At 35.6% G+C, this 22,368-nt stretch overlaps 2 protein-coding genes across 2 annotated transcripts; both read left to right on the top strand.

Moving 5' to 3' along the window:
- Positions 1-1,983: 1,983 nt before the first annotated feature.
- LOC120333722 (sorting nexin-2-like) lies at positions 1,984-16,699 on the top strand. The gene is made up of 13 exons (XM_039401057.2): positions 1,984-2,145; positions 3,555-3,754; positions 5,166-5,307; positions 6,329-6,445; positions 6,724-6,865; positions 7,103-7,263; positions 7,767-7,904; positions 8,322-8,391; positions 9,558-9,763; positions 12,923-13,003; positions 13,351-13,413; positions 14,926-15,078; positions 15,614-16,699. Exons 1-13 carry the CDS (start codon positions 2,059-2,061, stop codon positions 15,662-15,664), a joined length of 1,611 nt encoding a protein of 536 aa, XP_039256991.1. The 5' UTR covers positions 1,984-2,058; the 3' UTR covers positions 15,665-16,699.
- A 310-nt stretch (positions 16,700-17,009) lies between these two features.
- On the top strand, positions 17,010-21,933 carry LOC120333723 (sorcin-like). Its single transcript, XM_039401058.2, has 3 exons — positions 17,010-17,552; positions 18,246-18,463; positions 20,802-21,933. The coding sequence occupies exons 1-3, from the start codon at positions 17,250-17,252 to the stop codon at positions 21,013-21,015; spliced, it is 735 nt and encodes a 244-aa protein (XP_039256992.2). The 5' UTR covers positions 17,010-17,249; the 3' UTR covers positions 21,016-21,933.
- The last annotated feature ends 435 nt before the right edge of the window (positions 21,934-22,368 follow it).

The raw sequence follows: 22,368 nt of genomic DNA, 5'->3' as shown, positions 1-22,368 counted from the left end.
GCCACCTAGATTTTAGTTTTTCTCAATATATGCCTAACGTTTAATGTTCATTTTAGCTTGAAATAAACATTGGTATTTGTAAGGTATACGAAGTTCTCGAAAAACTGTAAAAGGTATACCACGGTAAAAAAGGTTGAAGAACACTGCTCTAGAGTCTAGAACAGGGTCGTCAAACCCGTGATCCGCGGGCCATTTGTGGCCGGGTACGACTAGAGGCGTTGATTTGTTGAAAGCTGCGATGAAAATGATCAAGCTTCTTGGCTTGTCTTTGGCGAAACTTTCGGGAATAACCACTGATGGCGCCCTATCAATGATTGGGAAACAACAGCTTCATTGGTATAATATTGTGAAAGGGTATTGTTTGTTTTTTCATTAACCTGTTGTCAGTGTAGCGAAACTAAAACATAACTACCATGGTTAAGTGGTCCGCGCGATTATTATTAAACTACATGTGGCCCTTCGGCCAAAAAGGTTGGACGACCCTGCTCTAGAATTATTCATTGAGGTTAAGCGTCGCTAAAAGATTGGAAACCATTTGCCAGGTACTCTCGCCAGGTACTATGAGCAGGGGGTATATCACTTGGCTAACACAGACAGTCCCGAACTCGTAATGGACTTTTCCCCGACCTTCGACCCCGAAAATTTCTTTCATACTTTACCATTGCAAAATTTTCGAAGCAATTTCAGAGTGATTTTGTGAGTTGGCGCCTGTAAAATGGGGTATGTGTTTCAAACCATCATTATTATTCATCGCATACAACAATCTGTTTTTTAAAAGTACCGGTAAAGAATTTTATCCTAATCTATCACAGCTATTTCTACAATAATTTTTGTATTACTGCAATTAAATTAAAACTCCTAGGAAGGCAGAGTGATCATTACGTTATATGATTTATATTTAATTTTCCGAAACACAACAGAAAACGAAGTAATGTTTACGACCACGCTTGAAAATCTGTCTGAGTGAGAAAAGTGTCTGAGCGGGTGCGAAGAGGGAGAATTGTTAAGTCACTTTTTGCATCTTGCTGATTGGCCAATTTCACGAAGTAAACAAGAAAGTCGATGCTCGGGGAAAGGTCCATATAACTAGAATAATAAAAATCAGAATAAAATTATGGCCTAACCCTAACCTGGTGGCACGGCGCTGTGGCTCATCGTGCTAAGCGGTAGGAATTACTCTTACTCTGCCTGGATTCGCATGTTCGAATCCCACGTGAAGATGGTTATGTGCGAAAGGATTGCTGGACTGTTCATGTTTATAATAGTGTTGACGTTGTGTTTGTGGCAACAAATCTATCTGTCTCTGTCTTCCTCAATGTTAGGAACCCCTGAACGGCTGTAATTGAAGCACTTGCTGTAACCGCTTGGACTTGTGAGGCGACCAGTGAAGATGAGGAGTCCAGCTCTCTCATAAGATTTGTCTTAGATAGTGGGATTCAAACTCTTTTACTTAATATTTTTTGTTTTTATATCTCGGCAGTATTATCAATAAAATAAAATATTTAAAAGTTTTTAAAATTAGATTCATGCTGCGTTTTTGCAGACGTGTATGTCGGTAACAGGCGCAGCACTCCTCCGTCTCACGTGACCACGAACCCCATTACCTTGCTATCTTGTATTCCGGTACCCGGTACTATTTAGCTATTGCTGAGTTGGAGGATAAGGTTTAAAACGTACAGAATGTATATAGGATGGAAGGTGTTGCAAATCCTATCCTATCCATTAAACTAACATAGACTAACTGAAAATTTCCAACCGATAAAAATTTCAAATATTTTTTAGTTTTTGTAGAGCAGTACCGGTACCGGTACCGGTACCGGTTTTTTTTTTTACCAGTAAGGCATTGGCATGAGAAGTAACAATAATTACCTATATCAATTAGGTTCCAATTAGGTATTCTGTTGTTGCTTATTTGGTACCGTACCGGGTACTGGGGTACCGGTACAGTACGTTATCTACCTAGTTATTTCATTGTCTGATTGTACATTCTGACATTATAGGCCTAGTATCTGAGTATCGTAAAAAACTATTTAGGTACCGGTACTATTAGAAATAAAAATGTCCGACAGTCGTGAGCCACCACCAGATGATGATGATTTATATGATTTGGATGAAAAAGATGATATGTTCACTTCTACAAAAGAGGTTAGTTTCACAGTATCACTGATTCATCTTTGTGGGGTAAAAATTTGGAAAGATTTCAATGATAATTTTGTTATATCCTCGCGTATCCACCCCTTAAAAATGGGGAATTTATGAAAATTTTTGTACATAAGCCACTTTGCGGCCACGACCTATTTGCGGCCATCAACTTCATCCATTAAGATTAATGCCGAAAAAATTAATGAATCGCGACTATATTTATCACATGTTATCGTCCACTTCTCCCTCGTAGCTCTGCGAAATTACACTAAAATGCGGCTACAAACAAAAAAGTTACGACCGAAAACCCGACCGAAGAAAAAAAAACAGACAATTTTTTCATGTTGCCAACTACCCATTGTCCCTTTAAAAATGCTTGAAAATCCATACAAATATAAGAGATGAAAAGATGAAACTTGGCAGGTGGGTAGAGTTGTGTTTATTTTAACCATCTTCAAATTTTCGCGTTTTTACATTTGAAGGAGGGGGAATAGGGGGTGCGCATTTCCAATACGTCGATAATATTTTTGTTGACCAATTTGCGACCACCAGGTGTCGTACTATGGTGGTTTGTATAGCTTTAACCCCTGGTCGTAGAAAGTTAATTCGAGGTTTAGCATGTAGAATAAATGCCAATGCATCTACGATGAAAAAATTAACGGGTCAGAAATATTGGTTTTTGTTTTATAGCGGTTTGAATGAAATCGTCCGCAGACTGGCTACACCACCCTAACACGCCGCACGCACAGCGAATAGTTTCAGAAGAAAATTATTGAAAATGATGACCATTATTGTTATGTTTTACTTTTATTAATGAAATTAAGCGATCACATATATATGACAACCAATCACAGACAGTACGGCACACTATACAAATTGAAAGACATTGTCTCGTTTCAGAAAATCCCATTTTGTCTATGAATAAACACCCCTCCTTTCAGAGACGTCTGGACATTGTTGTCCCTCAATATTGGTAAAAATACAGTGAAATGAGGTTGCACAAAAAACTATAAAGAAGCGCTATCTAAAAATGTCATCATTGAATTCCTCGAGAGAAAATAATCTGTGCCAGACGTGCCCCGTTTGTGAGACTCATGGAGTGTTCGTTTTATTGAACCAAATTCTTGAACATTCTTGGAATTTGGAAAGTGTGCCATCGCGAGAACTTGTCATGGTTCGAGTTGTAGCTATTGGAATTAAGTTAGCATAATGTCATTTCGTCTGAATATGTCGGAGTTAAGCGCGTATAAGCCAAATTTTTACTGCGATCAGAGTTATGCACATATATGAGCTAGCCCCTTAATTTGGCAACTTTTGTGGGAATTTTCAACTCTGCTTATATGCGAGGATATACGTTAATATTATATATAGCTCACAATTTTCTATGGTTTGTAATAACATTTTTCTTTTAGACGCCTCAGGAAGAGATTGATTTGAATGACGAAAAAGAGGACTCTGCTCCACCCGTTGATGTGGACACAGATAAAAAGTTCCAACTAGTAGATAATAGTGGTGATGCTCCTCAGAAAAAAGAGGATGAACATTTGACCCAGGAAGTATCTAAACCAGAGGAGGAGGATGATGATCTTTTTAAAGATGCAGATACAGCTGAGTAAGTCCTAAGTGTGTATGTATGAAGTTATTGAAAAAGTGGATTCCTTGTCAACTCAGTGGAAGGAATTTCATATGTTATTAAGGAAAGGAAAGCCATTATTAGGACGAACCATGACCTATTGTTAGATTACTGATTCCTTTCGGGTATGGGATTGGTTAGCCAGTTATTCGTCTCAGAAGCATGGACTTGATGGTGGAGGAATGTCATAACCAACCAGGGGTACATAAAGAGGAGTCGAGCAATTCTACCACATGTACCGAATATGCTCGCGAATAGGCCAAGTTTAAAACTCAAAAAAAAAAGTTGCCAAACGAAGGGGCCGTCTTATTCGCCCATAACTCAGATTGCACAAAAAAATCAGCTCATTCGCTCATCAGGATTTGATCACGCAACGAGATGATATTATGCTGACTTGCCGGTAATTCCAAAAGCTTCAAACCATACCAAGTTCTCACGATAAAAAGCGTGCACGCACACACACAATCGCTTGTGAAGGTGGATTGTCTTATCATACAGCTGATGGCTTGTACAGTCTGTGATTGGTTGTTTAACACGTGACGCTTGTACAGTCTGTGATTGGTTTGTTTTCGCTCGCTTGTGCAACAGTGTCGATTTACGGCCAGTTGTTTCGTGGTGAAAATGTTATTATTCGTTAAGGGGCGATCTTATCGAAATTAACCGCGTTGTGGACGATTAAAGGAAATTGTTTTATGCTGACTCAGGGACTCTCTTAAACTCCCACAACAATCCCTTCCATTAATACAAATCACGACGCATGAAAAGTAATATAGACTTTATTAACATGAATTTACAAGTAAGAGTTAGAGTAACAATCTACGGCCGTCGTTATAAAATCGCCGTTTTAAGGCCGTTTTTAGGGAGTCGGCCTATTTGCGAGATGGGCGTAATTTCAAAAAATTACTGTAATTACCGAACCCTCTCACAGAATTAAATCTGTACAGAGTAATAATAGGTGCGATTGCAAATGTATTCCACACGCTATGCACGATGTGCCAACTGTCTAGCGTAGTTTGCATAGTTGCTGACTGATTGCATATGAATTCACAGCTGTGCGATGGAATACCTATTCATAGAACTTAGGACCGATAAGATACATTGAGTCAAGTCTTACAGCAAAAGGAATTTGCTGATGCGTAGTGCATTACCATACATCTATAATTTAAAACAGGGGTGTTCAACCTACGACTCGCGGCACACAAGGAGGAATTGCACAGCTTGTGGAGAAGTGCCAACTTTGAATGGTGTGTGACCCGCGTGTGTGCTTTCTCGTAAAGTTACTAGGGATGAGTCTCAATGACAGATAAAGTCTTTACAGGCGAATGGGTGATTGCACGTGATCTTTCTTTGCGTGAGTTACTCAAATATGAAAAAAATAATATTATTTCAGAATGTCAGATGTTACGCTGGATAAAACACCCGAGTCTCCTGAGCCAAAACCTATGGAGACAAAACCTGAGAAACCAAAAGTTGAAGTAAAAGAAGTTAAAGAAGAAATTAAAAAAGAAGAGAAAGTTGAAGATAAAGATGATGTAAGTAGGCCCATTGTCTTTTCACTCCTAACGAGGCTGTTAGCCAGGCCAGTATACTCTTAAGCTGACAACTTTTCTGTCTTAGTTTAGGCCAATTGTTCTCAAATTGGTACTCCTGTAGTATGTCAACCAAGGTGGCGGACATCGGAACTTAGTATGTGTACCAGGTTAAGGTTAGGCCATAATTTCAGGTACTAATACTATGGAAGTCACTTGGCTAGTCCCCGAACTCGTAATAGAACTAAAATGAGGAAAGTTGGAATAAAATTTTGGCCTAACCCTAACCTGGTACGCATGCTATGTTCCGGTATCCGACATCTTGGTTCACATACTACAGAAGTGCCAACCAGTGTACTCTTTCGAGGGCATCTTTCCTGTCTTTGTTTAGGCTAGTGGTTCTTAAATTTCATGATCACATGACATAGTGAAGGAATTTGCTTGAGGTTCCCAGAGAAGACGAATCACAAGCAGGGGTGCAGCCAGGATTTTTTTCAACTCTGTGGTTACGTTGGAGTTATAACAGTGCGTAAAGCTGACCGTAAAACGACGCTGTTGTTTTTTACAAGTAAATGGTAGAAATTTTGCATTAAAATGAATTTTCAAACAGGAGTTACGACCCCCATAACCCCTCTTTCCCCCATGGCTGCGACCCTGATCACAGTTCATTGGAGTCAGAGTCTGGAGTTGAGCACTGTGTCTCACTGGAGGATAGTTTTGTCAAGTTTGAGTCACTCTATCTGGATGACTCACTCGCTTTGAGTCTTCGGATAAATATTGATTCGAGCTCCCAAACATTGCTTTTGCTGCAAAGTACATTGAAATTGTTCTTACCTCTAGAATGTCTGGTACCTCCATTTTCAAATATTATGGTAATATTAGCTTCAACTGCAACTGCAACAAAAGCCCAACAACAGCACCCATCCCCACCCAATTTCCCATCCCTACCTTAACCCACTTCTTTCTCATAGGCGTAGCGTTATGCTTTTATGAGTGAATTGATGGCTTATTAACATATTTTTAGATGTTTGATCTCGAGGAAGATAAAGACAAAGTACATGATTTGAATATCTCTGTTTCTGAGCCACATAAGAAGGGAGAAGGAATGAACGCTTATATGACATATAAAGTCAAAACCAAGGTTTGTTTAGAAGATATGTCGAGATTTTAAATAAATTTAGTTTGGCACGAGGCTTATTGTTTCTCACTTTTGCTTTTGTAACACTTTAATTAATATTCATAAAATGTAACTTTTTACCTCATGTCAAAAAATTGTTATGCTATGCCCACAAGAAGTAGGTTAGGTACGAAACTACACAAGACCCCAAAATCCATCAGTACCGCCCTCCAAAAACTTCATGAATAAGCTTCACATCAAAAAATTTTACATTCAAAATCTTTTTTATTTTTTATTATCAGACTACAATGCCGATGTTCAAACGTCCTGAACTGGTCGTCGACCGTCGTTTCAGTGATTTCCTCGGCCTTCATGAGAAACTTGTTGCTAAGCATCGCCATGTCGGACGTATTGTTCCCCCTGCCCCCGAGAAAAGTTTGGTTGGTAAGTAGCCTACTATGAACTCAGTGTCATTATCTACAGATTTTAAATAGAATTTGACAATATTACAGTCATGTACTTGTGTTTTTCTAGTTTCCCTGCACAAAGAATTTTTATGTATTTATTGAAAAAAATTTTCCGTATTTTTGCTCATTCCTTTTAATTCATGGGATCACTTTTTATGACATCTTGCTTACCTTTCATGACAATATATTAATCATTTCTTTCTTGTTCTACTAGGTATGACGAGAGTAAAAATGTCAAAAACCGAAGAAGAAGCTCAGGCCATAGACTTCATCGAGCGACGTCGGGCTGCACTAGAAAGATATTTGAACAGATTAGGACGACATACTGTTCTATTACAAGATCCTGATTTCAGAGATTTTCTTGAACAAGACGAGGTTTGTAATTTGCAATATTCTCATTTGTATAATCTCCCAATGGTTTTCTCTGGGGTACTCTTGTAGTGTGTGTATCAGGTTAGGGTTAGGCCATAAATTTATTCTTATTGTTCCTATTTTAGTTCTATTACGAGTTCAAGGACTGTTCGTGTTAGCCAAGTGAATATACCTCTTGCCCAAAGGTTTCAGTCCCTTTACACAACCTGATGTATAGTAGACGAACTAAATTAGTTATCTCCATATTGGTACATACTCTAGGATTCCTATATATTTACTCTGGGGAGAGGAAATGATGTTGGGGCAATAACCACCCTACGATGGCGAGGAGACTTAATCCTCTCGTACATAATTACCTCCCAACAGAATTCGAACATGCGCAGGGTAATCAGAGATGCGATGGTGAGAGTCTTAGCACAATGAGCCAACAGCCGAGCAACAATATTTATTAATGATATTCGAACGCATTTTTAGAATGAATTTTTATTTTTCCTTTATTTTATCAGTTGCCGCAAGCAACGAGTACCAGAGCATTGAGTGGGGCCGGTATGATGCGTCTCATGAAAAATGTGGAAGGAGCGATAAGCAAAATAACGATACGCATGACTGAGGATGACGTTTGGTTTGAAGAGAAGCAACAACAGGTGAGAGAAGATCTCTTTTCGGAGAATTATTCTACTTTGTTATCTATGAGTTTTATATTGATTTTTAATGAAAACGCTCAGGTATTGAATTGATAAATTAAAATAATTAGAGTCTTAGAGAATCAGTTACAGTATTTCATTTGTTGATTGTTATTTTTCATGGGCGCAAAGTATGCATATGTGTCAGGTTGATAAATGGTTAGAAAGCTATCACTATTATTTTCAAATCCTGATGTTCATTATCTCATCCAAAATTTTACCCTTTTACCCATTATAATTATAGTGGAACACTCCTTTATTTTGTCACATTTGACCACTTTTGTCACGCTCGTCTGATGATATTTTCAGCAAACTCTTCTGTGCTCAGGCCTTACTGATACTTGTTGTTGTTTGTTTGTTACTCTTTTATAATTTCAGATTGAAAGTTTGGACAACAAACTGAGGATGCTACACAGTGCTGTCGAAGATTTGGTCCGACATAGAAAAGGTATTGAAAAGATCTATTCACTGCTTAAATTCACATTCATGAATATAATAACAAACGCGAAATAACGAACCACTGTCATGGTCAGTATAAGCCTAAAGGATTTACCTTGATGTCTTTTTTATTGCTATCTGAGTTGGAACTGGAATCATATTAAAAACTTGTCATAGCCAAAGTCTAAAGTTTGAATTCTCATAAATTTTTAGTTATATGATAATGATCTAAAAAGTTATCCTCAATTAGCGCCAAGTTGCCTTAGCATTCTCAATGGACGGTCAAGAACGGTTGACTTAGCCAAAGTATTTGTTATCAAAAATTGGTGGACCAAAGTTGCTTTTTGAACATCTTGTAGTCTCATGTAAAATTTCTCAGACACCACAGCCATCCATGGCTATCATCCAAACCAATGAATTTTTAAATCCCTCTGCCTATTTTGGGATTTTTAATTCCTTCCTCACTATGCACAGAAACTACATTTACTATGTATTTAAACCCTAATAATGTACCCTTACTTAGTGTTATGCGCGATTCATACTTCCCAACATCTTTACCGTATAAGGAATGTGTGTATAAATAAATATTATGATAATAATACAGAATTAAAGAATAGTATTGATGCTACAGCAGATACAAAGCAAAATTCCTCCCCTAAAACCGTCAAAATTTTCCTCGAAGAGGATTCCTCCCCGGTTACAAGACATGGGATTGAGATTATCTGCTTTACATTTTTTTACCACTAAACCAAGGGTGTGCAACCCGCAGAGAAATATAAATTTTGAAGAGTGTAAGGGTCCATTCAATTTGAAGACCAAAAAATCTTTGGGGCTCCCGATGTATGCGAACCAAGATGGCGGACATCGGAACGTAACATGGGTAACAGGTTAGGGTTAGGCGATAATTTTTTTCCGATTTTCCTTATTTTAGTCCTATTATCAGTTCGAAGACTAGCCAAGAGCCTCCCATAGTATATATACCTAAAATTATGGCCTAACCCTAACCTAGTACAGATATTACATTCCAATGTCCGCCATCTTGGTTCGCATACTTCGGGAGCCCCAAATCTTTAAATAGAGGTGCGGCCCGCATTCTCACCCAGTTATTTGTATCTGGCCCTCCTGTATTGAAGATTGCACACCCCTGCTCGAAACAACTTTTGCTATAATTTATAGAGCTTGCCAGCAATACTGCTTCGTTCGCAAAGAGCGCTGCCACTTTGGGAAACTCTGAAGAACATACTGCATTGTCTCGAGCTCTTGCTCAACTATCTGAAGCTTTTGAAAAGGTCGAAGGGCTCCACCAGGAGGTTGCAAATTCCGATTACTACAATGTTGCTGAAGTTATCGGAGATTATATTAGAATCATTGGAGAGATAAAGGTGATGAATAGTTATTCGATACACTTGAATACTTTGCTGTAAAAATGGACTATTGCAGGTTCCTGTTGCATTTGATCAATTTTCCTATACTGTTAGATTTGTACTCCCGTAGTGTGTATACCAGGTTAGGGTTAGGCCATAATTTTATTCCGATTTTCCTTATTTTAGTTCTATTACGAGTTCGGGGACTGTCTGTGTTAGCCAAGTGAATATACCCCCTGCCCATAGGATTCCGTCCCTTTACACAACTTGATGTAAAGTATGCGAACAAAATTAGTTACCTCCATATTGGTACACAAACTTCTGGAGCGCCGTTAGATCTTCATGTAACCAGTGTCACACAGATGATAGAATACATATTGTTAACAGGGATGGCCAATTCGAACAAAGTATTCGAATGTATTCGAATATCTCGTCATTCGAATATCGGAATTCACGTTCATAAGAATATCGGATATTTGTGTGACGTCACACATTTTCGACGCCGCTTTCAAGATGTTTCCGTTGAATTCCGTTGAACATTCTCGATAGAAAACTTGCGCGTGATTGTTTTCATCACTCATCAGCGTAACGTGTTATTTAGGCCCGTAAACGCCTTTACGATTGTGTTATTTTCTCTAAAACGAAAATTTTCCACGATAACGATAACATTCATTTTATTTTTGTATGCGCACGGAATTGTGAATCTGGTAAATACGTTCATCGGCGGCGAGTTTCTAAAGACAACGCAACTTTTTGATTGAAAAGCGGCAATTTAAAATACTGAAAATAAAACCGTAAACAACATAAGTTTTATTGAGGCCCGCGAAAATTTAAAAAACGCTTTTCTAGGCAGTGAAAATCGCAAAATTTTGTGTGCCTCTGGCACACATTATGTTTGGTCGGCGTTTAGAAACATATCGTCACTAATTGAGGGCGGGATTTGCCTGATTATCCATTTAAATTGCTGTCGAATATTTTCGTGTTAACACGATACAAGGTTTAAATGAAACGCGACTTTTTCCCTGGTTGTGAGGATGTATATAATATAATTAATCTAAAGTATATTCAATCAATTTTATTGTGATGAAATAAATTTTACTCTGAGATATTTTACTCTGAGCATTTCGATCGAGCGGAGTCACTGTTAACAAGTAGATCTGAATATTTGCCGAATTCGCAAAATACGGATAAAAACAATACTTAATCGGACAGTTTACCTCACGTTTTTATTTTTATGGCCGTGGTTTGCAACGGTATATAAGAGTGGTGAGGATTTTATTTTGTCGACGCAACCGCAGGATAAATTGAAGACAATTAAATTAATAAGAGCAAGACATTTTAAATATGCCCGTGTCGGTCACGAATTCATCACTTTGCACAACAGAAAAATATATATTCGTTGTATATTATTTGTTGTAAAAGTCGACTCTTTTAACAGGTGGCATAATCGCGGCGATGAATATGTATTTCTAATTTACTGCTAAACTTTATATGTATATTCATTGTATGAAATGAATTATTCTCTACACTTAACATGATTTTATATAAATATTTGAGATTTTTCTAACGGCGATAACGAGTTGGCAAGATTGCAAAAATACATATTAAAATTAAATACATCAAGCAGTTTATCTCGTACTTTTCAGTCACAGATTGCCGTGGACCGAATAGTAATGTTTTTTTTTGACGTAAAAAGAAGCAACCGCGAGTTATGTTGGACACATTAAATTAATATATAAAGATATTTTAGAATCTCGTAGTTGTCATGGATTGAATATTTTACGTAACAGAATGATCATTATACGCTGACAAGACGGCTCTTTTAACGAGTGCGGAATCGTGGTAGGTGTTACAGGCGGCAATGGGAATTTCCGATTTCGAAAATCCTGGCTGCGCGCTGGCAGTGGTGGTCATCTATTCTCTACTAATTTATTTCTAACTCCAAACACAACAATATGGTTCACATAAATTTATATACAAATATACTGGTAGGTAGTAGAATGAATACTCAAGGCTTAAATATTAGAATTTTTAAAGGCATGATGGATTTTCGATTGTTGTTGCCTGTATTGCCAATAAATTTAATTACTCTCAGAAAATATACACAATTATCTGAATACAAGTAGTATTTTTGTCAATAGACTCGACTATTATCGTAATATCATGATACCAATGATAGAAAGCGTCAGACAACTCCTTGGCTATCTTTTCATATGGTCATTTGTACAAAGTGAATAATTTTAATAAACTGACTGTGTCACAAGTTGCTATTATTTTTTATTAATAGCTATGACCTATCAATTACTTTGTGTACATATACTGTTGGTCTGTGGCTTCGATCTGATATTTCTATTGATGCTTATTTCCTAATTTACTGGGTTTTAATCAACTAAAACAAAAATGTGTTATTTTCGATTTTAGAATGTATTCGGAATTCCAGATTTGAAAACATTATTTTAGTATTCTATTCGGAAATGGCCATCCCTGATTGTTAATTTCAATAATCATAAGCAGATTTAAAAATGGGTGTTGGTCTGTTAACAACACCATTTATACATTTATATTTACCATACTTTTAATCTCCATATTCAGCAATTAATAAATTTGGCTAGATTATGACTAGGGCTAGGTATTTTCGAATACCTGGGGATTTCAAAATTGAATCAACTATTCATTTTTTTTAAACCGAAGCTCGAATACTTGGAAGATTTGTAGTTGTATGTGACTTTTTGTTGCAATGAGTCTTCCAGACTCATAAATTACAGAAAACATTGAATACATCACTCGGACAGTTCACAGAGCGTTCACATACAAAAAGAAACATGTTTTATCAATAAATCACTCGTAAAAAAAGAGTCATTTGTCAGTTTGCAATATAAAAATGACGGATTCACGTGGGTCTTTGGCGAATGAAAAAAACAACAATATGGCAGCTATTTGAAATTGTAGTCTGAACCGATTCGAAAATTTATTATTCGACTTCAATTTTTTGTTCAAAATGCCCAGCCCTGATTATGACTCGGTTATATGCTAAGTGGAGAAGATTACCCATCTTTCCAATAGCACAGTAGTCTTTTACATCAATAACAGCATGTGTTAGGGCCTTAGAAGTGAAATTATCAAAATTTCTGAAGTTTTCTTTAACATTTTCTCTGTTTTTTGTTCCTGTGTTTTCAGGAAGTGTTCCAAATTCGTGTTAAAAGTTGGCACAACTGGCAAACTGCTGAACAGAACTTGGCCAAAAAGAAGGAATTGGAGGTGAATTGATTTATTGTTTTTGTTTAAGAAATTGGGACAATTGGTGAAAAATTAAGACCTTGTATTTGAAAATCTTTTTTTACAAAATGAAAAAAACATTTGTTCATTTATTTCATTATAAAAAAGAAGCAAAGTAATTTAACAGAACAGGAAAAAGTTTTTTATTTTTAAATAATGACATTGATATGCTATAAAATAATCTTGAATAATGATTTCCACCAAATTACATATACCACCATTGAATTTTATATAATTATTTGTGTTCCAAATTGCAACTTTATTAAAATGCCATTAATTTGATTTAAAATAAAAATAAATTTTTGTTTAATATTCTTTTCCACTTCTAGTCTAAACTCCAACAGCAAGGACGAAATGACAAACTACCAAATGTACAATCTGAAATTAAGGAGGTAAATACTTGATTAATAAATTTTTACTGAATCTCCAAAATCTCGAGAAAAATTTTAGACTTCATTAGACTTCAAAAACTAGTTGAATTTTTAAAATTTTTATGCTTGATTTTAAGATTTGTTTATTACTGATATTGATATTACATGTTTGACAAAAGAGAAATGAATTTGAAAAAGTATGTTACATTGTATGGTTGTGCATGTGAATATTAGGGTATCCTATAATTTTTTGCAATTTATGTGATTTTGTCTGTTGTTAGATTTATTAAAATTACAAACATATATATAGGTTAAATTTTATTTCATAGAAGTTTACATATATAATAATTTATCAGAAAAGTGACGAATTGAATTCTGATTTTTATCTCAAATATTATAAATAGTAATGATTTCCAATATTGCTCGTACTTTTGTGAAAAGCTTACTTAGTCAAATATTGCTGTGGATCGTAAAACTTTTTTTCGAAAAGTTTCATTTAAAATATTTTCCAATCAGCTACCTGCAACTTGATGAACTGAATTTTTTTCAACTCAGTATTTTTATCCCCCTTTTTTTGCTAACAAATTGGAAAGAAGATTTACCATGAGGTGAAATACTCGAAATATGTAACGTCAATTCAACTAAAACAAGTATTTTTTCAGTGTTTTGTGTTTTAACTCGTAATGTGTAGATGTGGAAGTTTATTATAGAATTATGTGTTTCAGTGGCATAAAAAACATGAAAATTGTAATGCGTTTTGGTGTGATGAATTGTGTTCTGACACTGGCTCTATTCCAATTAATTTGGTTTTGAATTTCAAGTTTTTCTGCCAGTATCATAATTCAATTTCTGTATACCGTTATACACAAGGATAGTGTATTGTATCTATTAAACAAGCCCAAATTGATATTATCTATGAGTTGTTTTAAGAAGATTTTTCTACCAGGATATATTTGTATCGGAATATAAGTCAGTTTTTGCTATCCTGTCTTTAAAAATGAATATTACCAATATACTTGGTTCATGCTAATTGGAATTGTGCATTCCATACAGTTTCTCTCTTGTGGATCTGTATGCTGTTATGCTTTAACATCGAGGATGCTGTGTAGGAGATTTGTAATTGGTATGCTGAGTGATTCATCTGAGTGTTTCGTCTGACCAAATTTTAATTACCAGAAGCAAGCAGTTTATACCAGTTTCAAACTTATAAAGCCACACCCCATTTTTAGAATTTGTCAAGTGTCCCACGCCACCTCAAATATAACTAGCTAACAATAAGCTCAAATAACAGATAGTAAGGTGAAAGTATGTTTTATTCAAAAAACGCTTTGAAAATATATGGATGGAACGTAAATATCCAAAATAAAGAAATGTAAACATCCAACAACAATATTCGATTGTCTGTGGAAGTCTTACATTGGTCAGACGAAACTTGACAAAACAAAATTTGTAACAAAAGTGTGATGCAAAACTTTTAGATCTCTTATATGCTTTTCTTACTATGTTTTGATAAATTTATATTTCATAACATAGCTTGAGAGCAGAGTGAAAACATGCAAGCAAGAATTTGACGATCTATCTACAACGATTAAAAAAGAAATCATGAAATTCGAGCAAAACAGAGTCATGGATTTCAAGCAAATCATTCTGGTATTTTTGAAGATGTTGATGAAAAGCCAAGAACAGGTAGAATGACTGCAATGAGATTATTCAGTTAAAGACTGGAGAAAAAGTTTTGTTGATTCAAAATTGCATTTTCAAATTATATTTGTATCATTTTCAGTTGTATTTCTCTAAGGTTAAAGGTTGCCTACAAATTTGCTCGGAGATGAGCCTGAGAGCGTGTGCATGTGACCTGAGTTTGTTCAAATTTTCTAAAAAACTTACGAGTGAACATGTGTCAGATTTAAAAAAAAAAAAATCGTCCATAAGCAGTTGTACATTATCATTCAGTAATATTTATAGGCATTCATATCATTTTTCGCTTGAGTTTGGCGGAAATTGAAAGAATAATGTTTGTGTACGGCAATACTTGATATTATGAGCCTAGGGAACAAAGAATACATTGAATTTGTATGTTTTGTGTATTCATGTCAATGGTTTTCATATAGCCAGGAATAGTGCTGTTTAGAAACACTGTTTTTTCCATTAAGTTCAAAACACATTATATACCGTACATTTCAACAAATTACTCAATTAATCAATATTTTTTTTGTTTCAGAACATCAAGTTCTGGGAAGGCTTTCTTCCAGAGGCAAGAGCAATAGCCTGAGAGAGATATTGTTTGAAAATTGACAGATCCTGATGATTCCCGATATTAAGATGATTATGAGATTTCTAATCAAGATTGACACTACCATTGCAGAATGGATGGAGAGTGTCCCTTTACCTTATGAATGGCCTCTTAAATTGTGATATATATCGATATACGCATTATTATTATATTCCCAATATTTTCATTTTTTAATAGAAATTCAATAATAATGTTCCTTTCAAAATTACAAAATTAGTGCCAGGTGCATAAAATTCCACCATCAAGTGCCTCTTTAATAATATCAGCGATTCAGCCCCTTTTCAGTCAATTGATTCACATTTGTAAAAGGTATCATGAAAGATAATTGGAGTTTCGATTAGCAGTCTATATGTTTTTTTAATTGTTATTAGCCCAAGTTTATATGCTTTGCGTTGTCAGATTGATTTGATATCCATGCGTATTGTGTCATCTTTGTCTAAGACCAATTGTAACCATGTATACCATAAATTTTATATTATCATGTCATGTGCAATGTAGTCCTTAATGTTTAAACATATTTGAATCTGGAGCATTGATTATTTAATTTTTAAATTCTGGATTAAAATCCCCCAAATAAGAGCACAAATCACAATGTTTATGCATCTATAGGATTCAACTAGTTACCTTTCTTACCAGTTGTTATGGTTTACCATCTTGCTTAACCGCTTATATCTTCACGGTAGAAATTTGAAAATCTCAGACTACCTCCATCTTGTGCTGTATTTTGTAAACAGCATGGATAACAGTAAAACGTTGACTTTTCACCGATCTTCCTTATGGAATAGCATTTTAAAATGAGGTTTCAATATTCAAAATTGTTTTATTCCGCATATAAATGCAGTTATCGATTTGAAAGCCACAAAAAATTTGTCTACCCCTAGAAAATCAAAGAAATCCACTCTGTTGCCCTCCTGCTTCTATTCCTAATTATATCTCTTGTGTGTGATGTCTAGTGTGATGAGACAACATGTTATGTAATTTACACATTAATAATAATAATCTATTGCTGTAAGATATATTTGTTTTGGTGGGAGATCTTAAGCAATAAGCTTTTGGAGTTTGTACAGGATTTCACAAGTGACTGACATGGTTTTACGATCCGGACTTTTAAACACTAGTTTCTCGTTGCCAAAATAAAACAGTATAAAACTTCTTCAGAAAGGTTTTGAAAGACTGTTCTGAAGTAATCGTCGTTCTAATTTTACTACTAATCTAATACATCTAACAGGCACGGGGAACTGATGGAACTTGGCAGATGAGGCCACGATTTCCCGCAGGTTCATTCTCTGGCCATCGTGCCTAATGTTTGCGTAATTTGTTGAGAGCTATCGATCAAAATGGGCAGAAATGCGAAAAATATAGGGTTTGGCTTCAAGAAATTGTACTCACCACTGAACTGGAAATATCTATGTCGTACTTACTGACTGACTTGGCGTTGATTTTCAGTGCCACAATTTTGCCGCGCATGCCACTATTTTATTTTCCTGTGGCTCAGCATTATCTGGTTCGGTAATCGGTTGCGCTGTTTAATTTATCGCTGTTATCGAAAGTGGGACTGAAAATTATGGCTCATTACGGACAACCTGCACCTGGTTATGGTGCTCCGCCTCAACCTGGCTATGCAGCCCCCCAAGGCCAACCTGCACCCTATGGTGCACCACCGGGACAGGATTATGGCGCTCCTGCACCTGGGTACGGGGCTCCTTCTGGTCAACCAGCCCCTGGTTACGGAGCTCCCCCGGGACAACCGGGGTATGGAGGTGCACCTGCATATGGCGCTCCACAAGTCGATCCAGCGGTTTTGGCATGGTTTCAAGCGGTTGATGCAGATAGGAGCGGAAGAATTTCTGCATTAGAGCTTCAGCAGGTTTGTAGTCTATTAATATTTCAATATTTTGGATACCGGTACTGAAATGGTAGTGTAGTCCACTGGTACCGTATTCGCCCAACCCACAATCTGGCTTTTGAAAAGTTCATAATAATATTACCTGAATACCGAAAAGGTCGAAAATTTGAGCAAGCATGAAGTAAAAATTTTCCCCTAAAAACAATAAAAAAAAATTTGTTGCGGGAGTTCCTCCCTGCAGCCCTTGTTGGAAAACCCTGCATTACCAGAACAGCATCAATTTACAATATGAAAAAACTATACAAACCAGCATATGTGTTTTGCAATATTATTTTGCCACAAATGGAACAATTTTTATTATCATATTTTGTAAATCCAAATTCATGAAACAATCAGATCTGTTTTAAACATGTTCAAAAATCATATAACGAGACCGTGTAGGCTACATACAGATATATGCAGCCTGAAGCTCTTGTTGAAATCAGAATCAATTCTGTATGTGTAATTCATAATAAATTTTGATAAATTTATTGTCTTAATACTGTAATTATAATACAACTTTTACAATATGAACATCATATGGCAGTATGGCGAACCACGGCCTCTCTTCTGGACTGGTAACCGGACGAGAGGCCGTAGTTCTCCATATGATTAAACAGTCTCATAGGTTTCCCGCTCCACCAGGGTAAATATGTAAATCCTATCCAAAAATAGGCTCTAACAAACAATGATTGGACAAGATTTTCCATTGCAACTTGTTATGGAATGATCGGACTTTTCGACAGAGATTTCTCAGGAACGATTGATATTAATGAATTCGGACAATTGTGGGGATTCATTAACCAATGGAGGGGAGTGTTCAGCAGTTTTGATCAAGATAGATCTGGTACTATCAGCCACCAAGAACTTCATACTGCTATTTCTAGGCTAGGGTATGTATATTTTACATTTATAAAAATGGAAAGTTGTCAAAATTTTGAATAAATCACTGTTAAACTTGGCTAATGATCATACTATAACTATACTTACAAACAATTTATAGCCAAATATGACATTACGTGATAAATTATTTACAGAGTCTTGTATATATAAATTCAAACTGACTTCTTTTTATTAATGTTTCATCATCCAGAAGATAGCCTTCTGAACTATTAATGCATAGATTGTATGCTCACTTATAATGAGGGCCTAATTCCAATTACTTGAAAAATTATGTACCAAATCACTGACTTTTCTATAAACGCTTTCCCCGAGTTCAAGTGAAATGATGGTCTTGTTCCAAAGTTCATTTGGAATATTTGAAAAAATTGGTTAAATACCTTTCCGACCTGCCGACACATTATTCATCAAATTCGAATTGTGGACAATTCTTGGAATCTATGATCATTCTATCAGAATTCTATCATGTCAAAATATGACAGAAAATTGTATATTTGTTTCTCATTATTTTGAGCTAAATCAAACTAAATTATGGATTGATGTATTACAAATACAAAAATACATGGTACATTGTTCAAACATAAACGCAGCAATGATTATCTATATACAGGGAGTCCTCGACTTACGAGTTACGACGTTGTTCCGTTCTTGAGACGCGGTGTAACCCGAATTTCAGTGTAAGTCTGAACAACCGAAATTGCGTACAGTATCACTGAAACTGTGTACCATGTGACTGAAGCTTAGTGATTATTCGTTTATAATCGTAATAGTTCACAATTGTTCACATCATTTACTATGTAAATGACAAAAATCAATGACCTTAACCTCGAAACGGCGTTATGAGTGTGCCTTCGTAACAGCGTAAGTCGCGACCGTCGTAACCTGAGGACTCCCTGTACCTAAGCAATAGTAAAAAAAATAAGAGTATTCAAAAATATTTTAGGGAATCTGCCATGAACAATCCTTTTGAAATTTATAAAATTATGTTTACGGTAATACAAAATTAATGGTTTGTCCATTTGTAGAAAAAGTTAGAAAAGCATCTTATTCATGACGTTGATCATATCAATCAAGTCAATCCCACCCAGCATTTTAGGGCCAATTAATGTATCTGTATGTATATATATTGTGGCATTTTATTTTTAATCATTGTACTGAGGAATTGTGTGAGTAGATGTCAAACTTTATTATCTTCCAAACTTTCTCCTGTGGTACTCCCGTGGTTTGTGTACTGGGTCAGGGTTAGGTCATAATTAGGCTTCCCGCTGCTTGTCAGCAGGGAACCTATTGTATTCCTGTGTTTTATTATTATTATTATTATTTATTTTTATTATTTTTTTTTCAAATTGGTCCTACAAACTTGAAATTCACCTTAAATGTGCAGAAGTTCTCAGCTAGCAATAAAATGCAAATTTTATGCATGACTGACCACGCTTTCACGCTCCAGTGAGCAAGACGCGTTTTCAGTTTTTTTGCGATTTCTCAAAATTGATACATGCTATTGGGTTGAAATTCATAACAATGATTAATGGACATGTTCCGGATACGATATGTCAAGGATACGCATGAGTGACCTCGGCGATACCCTCCAGTGAGCAATATAGGATTTTACATTTTCATCTTCTTCTCGAGAACGACACTACTTAGAGACTTGAAATTTACATCACATGCAGAGAATAAGTCCCCCATCATAAATTGCAAATTTTATGCATGACCGACCACGCTTCCACGCTCCAGTGAGCAAAACGCGTTTTCAGTTTTTTTGCGATTTCTCAAAATTGATACATGATATTGGGTTGAATTCCATAACAATGATTAATGAACATGTTCCGAATGCGATATGTCAAGGATACGCATGAGTGACCTCGGCGATACGCTCCAGTGAGCAATGTAGGAATTTACATTTTCATCTTATTCTCGAGAACGACACTACTTAGAGACTTGAAATTTACATCACATGCATATAATAAGTCCCCCATCATAAATTGCAAATTTTATGCATGACTGACCACGCTTTCACGCTCCAGTGAGCAAAACGCGTCTTCAGTTTTTTTTACGCGGGAAGCCTGTTAAAGCTGCACGCAGCTCTAGTTTTATTTCGATTTTCCCTATTTTAGTTCTATGACGAGTTCAGGGACTGTCTTTCTGTGCTAGCCAAGTTAATATACCCGAATACCCCCTGTCCATAGGTTTCAGTCCCTTCACACAACTTGATGTAAAGTAGGCGAACAAAATTAGTTAACTCCATATTGACACAAACACTACTGAAGCGCCCTCTTATGTACATTGCTGCAACTTCTAACATTAACTCTTATATCATCTTTTTTACAGTTACAACTTGTCACCAACATTTGTGAATATAGCGATGTACAAGTTTGACCACGATCGTAGAGGATCTCTAAATTTTGAAGGTTTCATTAATTGCTGTATGATGCTGCAGCAATGCACACATCATTTCCAAATGAAGGATACACAACGCTCTGGAAGAGGACAATTTAATTATGATGATTTTATGTATGCAGGATTGATATGTCTTAAACCCTGAATTTTTTACTGAGTTTGGGAATGTTATTTGTGTTCCAAATTAGGTACTACCACTATTATTCTGATATTTTTTTGACAAAAGTCGATCTCCAATTCGTAGTTCATTTTACTATATCTATATAATATTTGCTCAAATTTGTTTAGCAGATGTAGAATTCCAGCTTTGAATTTTCTTCCAGTTTTGTCTGCCAATATGGAGATGATAATTAGGAAAACTTGATTTTCTGATGAGTGTCAAAATTCATCTGTTGTACTGAGGGTTGTAATTTTTTTTTATGCATTTCCTGAATCTTCACAATCTTATTATATATATAGAACCCTGTACATCTACATATTATACTGCACATTGGGTTATATTGCATATTCTACTATGATCTCACTCGTTACTGAAAATAAATTTTAGTTGTAGCCAGTATTACTCAAAATTGTCAAGTTCTGATATGGATATTTTGTATGAAGCATGGTTCATCTTTTGATGATGCATCAGTAATTGTATTGACCAACGTGTAGTTACCAACATGTTAACTATCAAAGTTATGCTCGGTAAAATTTTATGAAAAATGTCTTTTATGATAAAAAAAAGTAGGTGATTTTTATCATCTATTGCATATATTTTGGGGAAATTGATCTTTTGCGCTTCTGACTATAAATATGCTAGGCGTGTCAGGACATAGATAATTTTCAATTCCAAAATGTGCCATCTGGCCATAGGCAAAAATGGATGGGTTTTGCATACTGTCATGTTTTAACAATGAATTTTCAAACGTGATTTTTTAATTAAATTGCAGTAATTTTTCATTCATTAACAGTAATGTCTTCACAAAATGTTTCAAACATATTAAAAATTCCTAAATAGTAATCGTTTTTTTCTCTTAATCTATGAATAACTTTGTCATTACATTCGCAATGATCATATTCTTCTGAGATATAGTGATAACCGGACTAGGGCATAGAATTCAACCGTTTTATCAACTTTACCGTCACGAATGACGGCATGAAACCCTAAATCCCTATTTGAAATCAATTCACATTGGTACGCAATTTAGTTTTCATCTGACAATGCAATACCCACAGCTAATGATTCAGATTCAGATATTTATTTTCGTCATGCAAAAAAACAATGCGCGATATGAAAAATGAATAAATAATATAATGTAACAAAATGTCAAATGGATATCGGCTTGTTGCAGTTGACGCGGAGTCGCGAAAAGACTCATAGAGTCATCTAGTCAGCGACACCTTGTAGCTGAAATTAAGCAGCAAATATAAGAAACGGGACACTCAATATTACACATTAACTTAATAAACTAACACGATCATACAAAAAGACAAAAAAATAAATAGAACTCAATAT

This window comes from Styela clava, chromosome 15 (assembly GCF_964204865.1).
Source record: "Styela clava chromosome 15, kaStyClav1.hap1.2, whole genome shotgun sequence".
Taxonomy (NCBI): Eukaryota; Metazoa; Chordata; class Ascidiacea; order Stolidobranchia; family Styelidae; genus Styela; species Styela clava.
This window is presented reverse-complemented; position numbering and strand designations above follow the sequence as displayed.

What these genes read in the sequence shown, in the direction of transcription:
- LOC120333723 (XM_039401058.2), top strand. Translation starts at nt 17,250, where the DNA reads ATGGCTCATTACGGACAACCTGCACCTGGTTATGGTGCTCCGCCTCAA. An exon ending in CTGCATTAGAGCTTCAGCAG is followed by an intron (nt 17,553 to 18,245) that starts GTTTGTAGTCTA and finishes ATCCAAAAATAG; the next exon opens with GCTCTAACAAACAATGATTG. An exon ending in ACTGCTATTTCTAGGCTAGG is followed by an intron (nt 18,464 to 20,801) that starts GTATGTATATTT and finishes TCTTTTTTACAG; the next exon opens with TTACAACTTGTCACCAACAT.
- LOC120333722 (XM_039401057.2), top strand. Translation starts at nt 2,059, where the DNA reads ATGTCCGACAGTCGTGAGCCACCACCAGATGATGATGATTTATATGAT. An exon ending in AAAGATGCAGATACAGCTGA is followed by an intron (nt 3,755 to 5,165) that starts GTAAGTCCTAAG and finishes ATATTATTTCAG; the next exon opens with AATGTCAGATGTTACGCTGG. An exon ending in CATATAAAGTCAAAACCAAG is followed by an intron (nt 6,446 to 6,723) that starts GTTTGTTTAGAA and finishes TTTTATTATCAG; the next exon opens with ACTACAATGCCGATGTTCAA.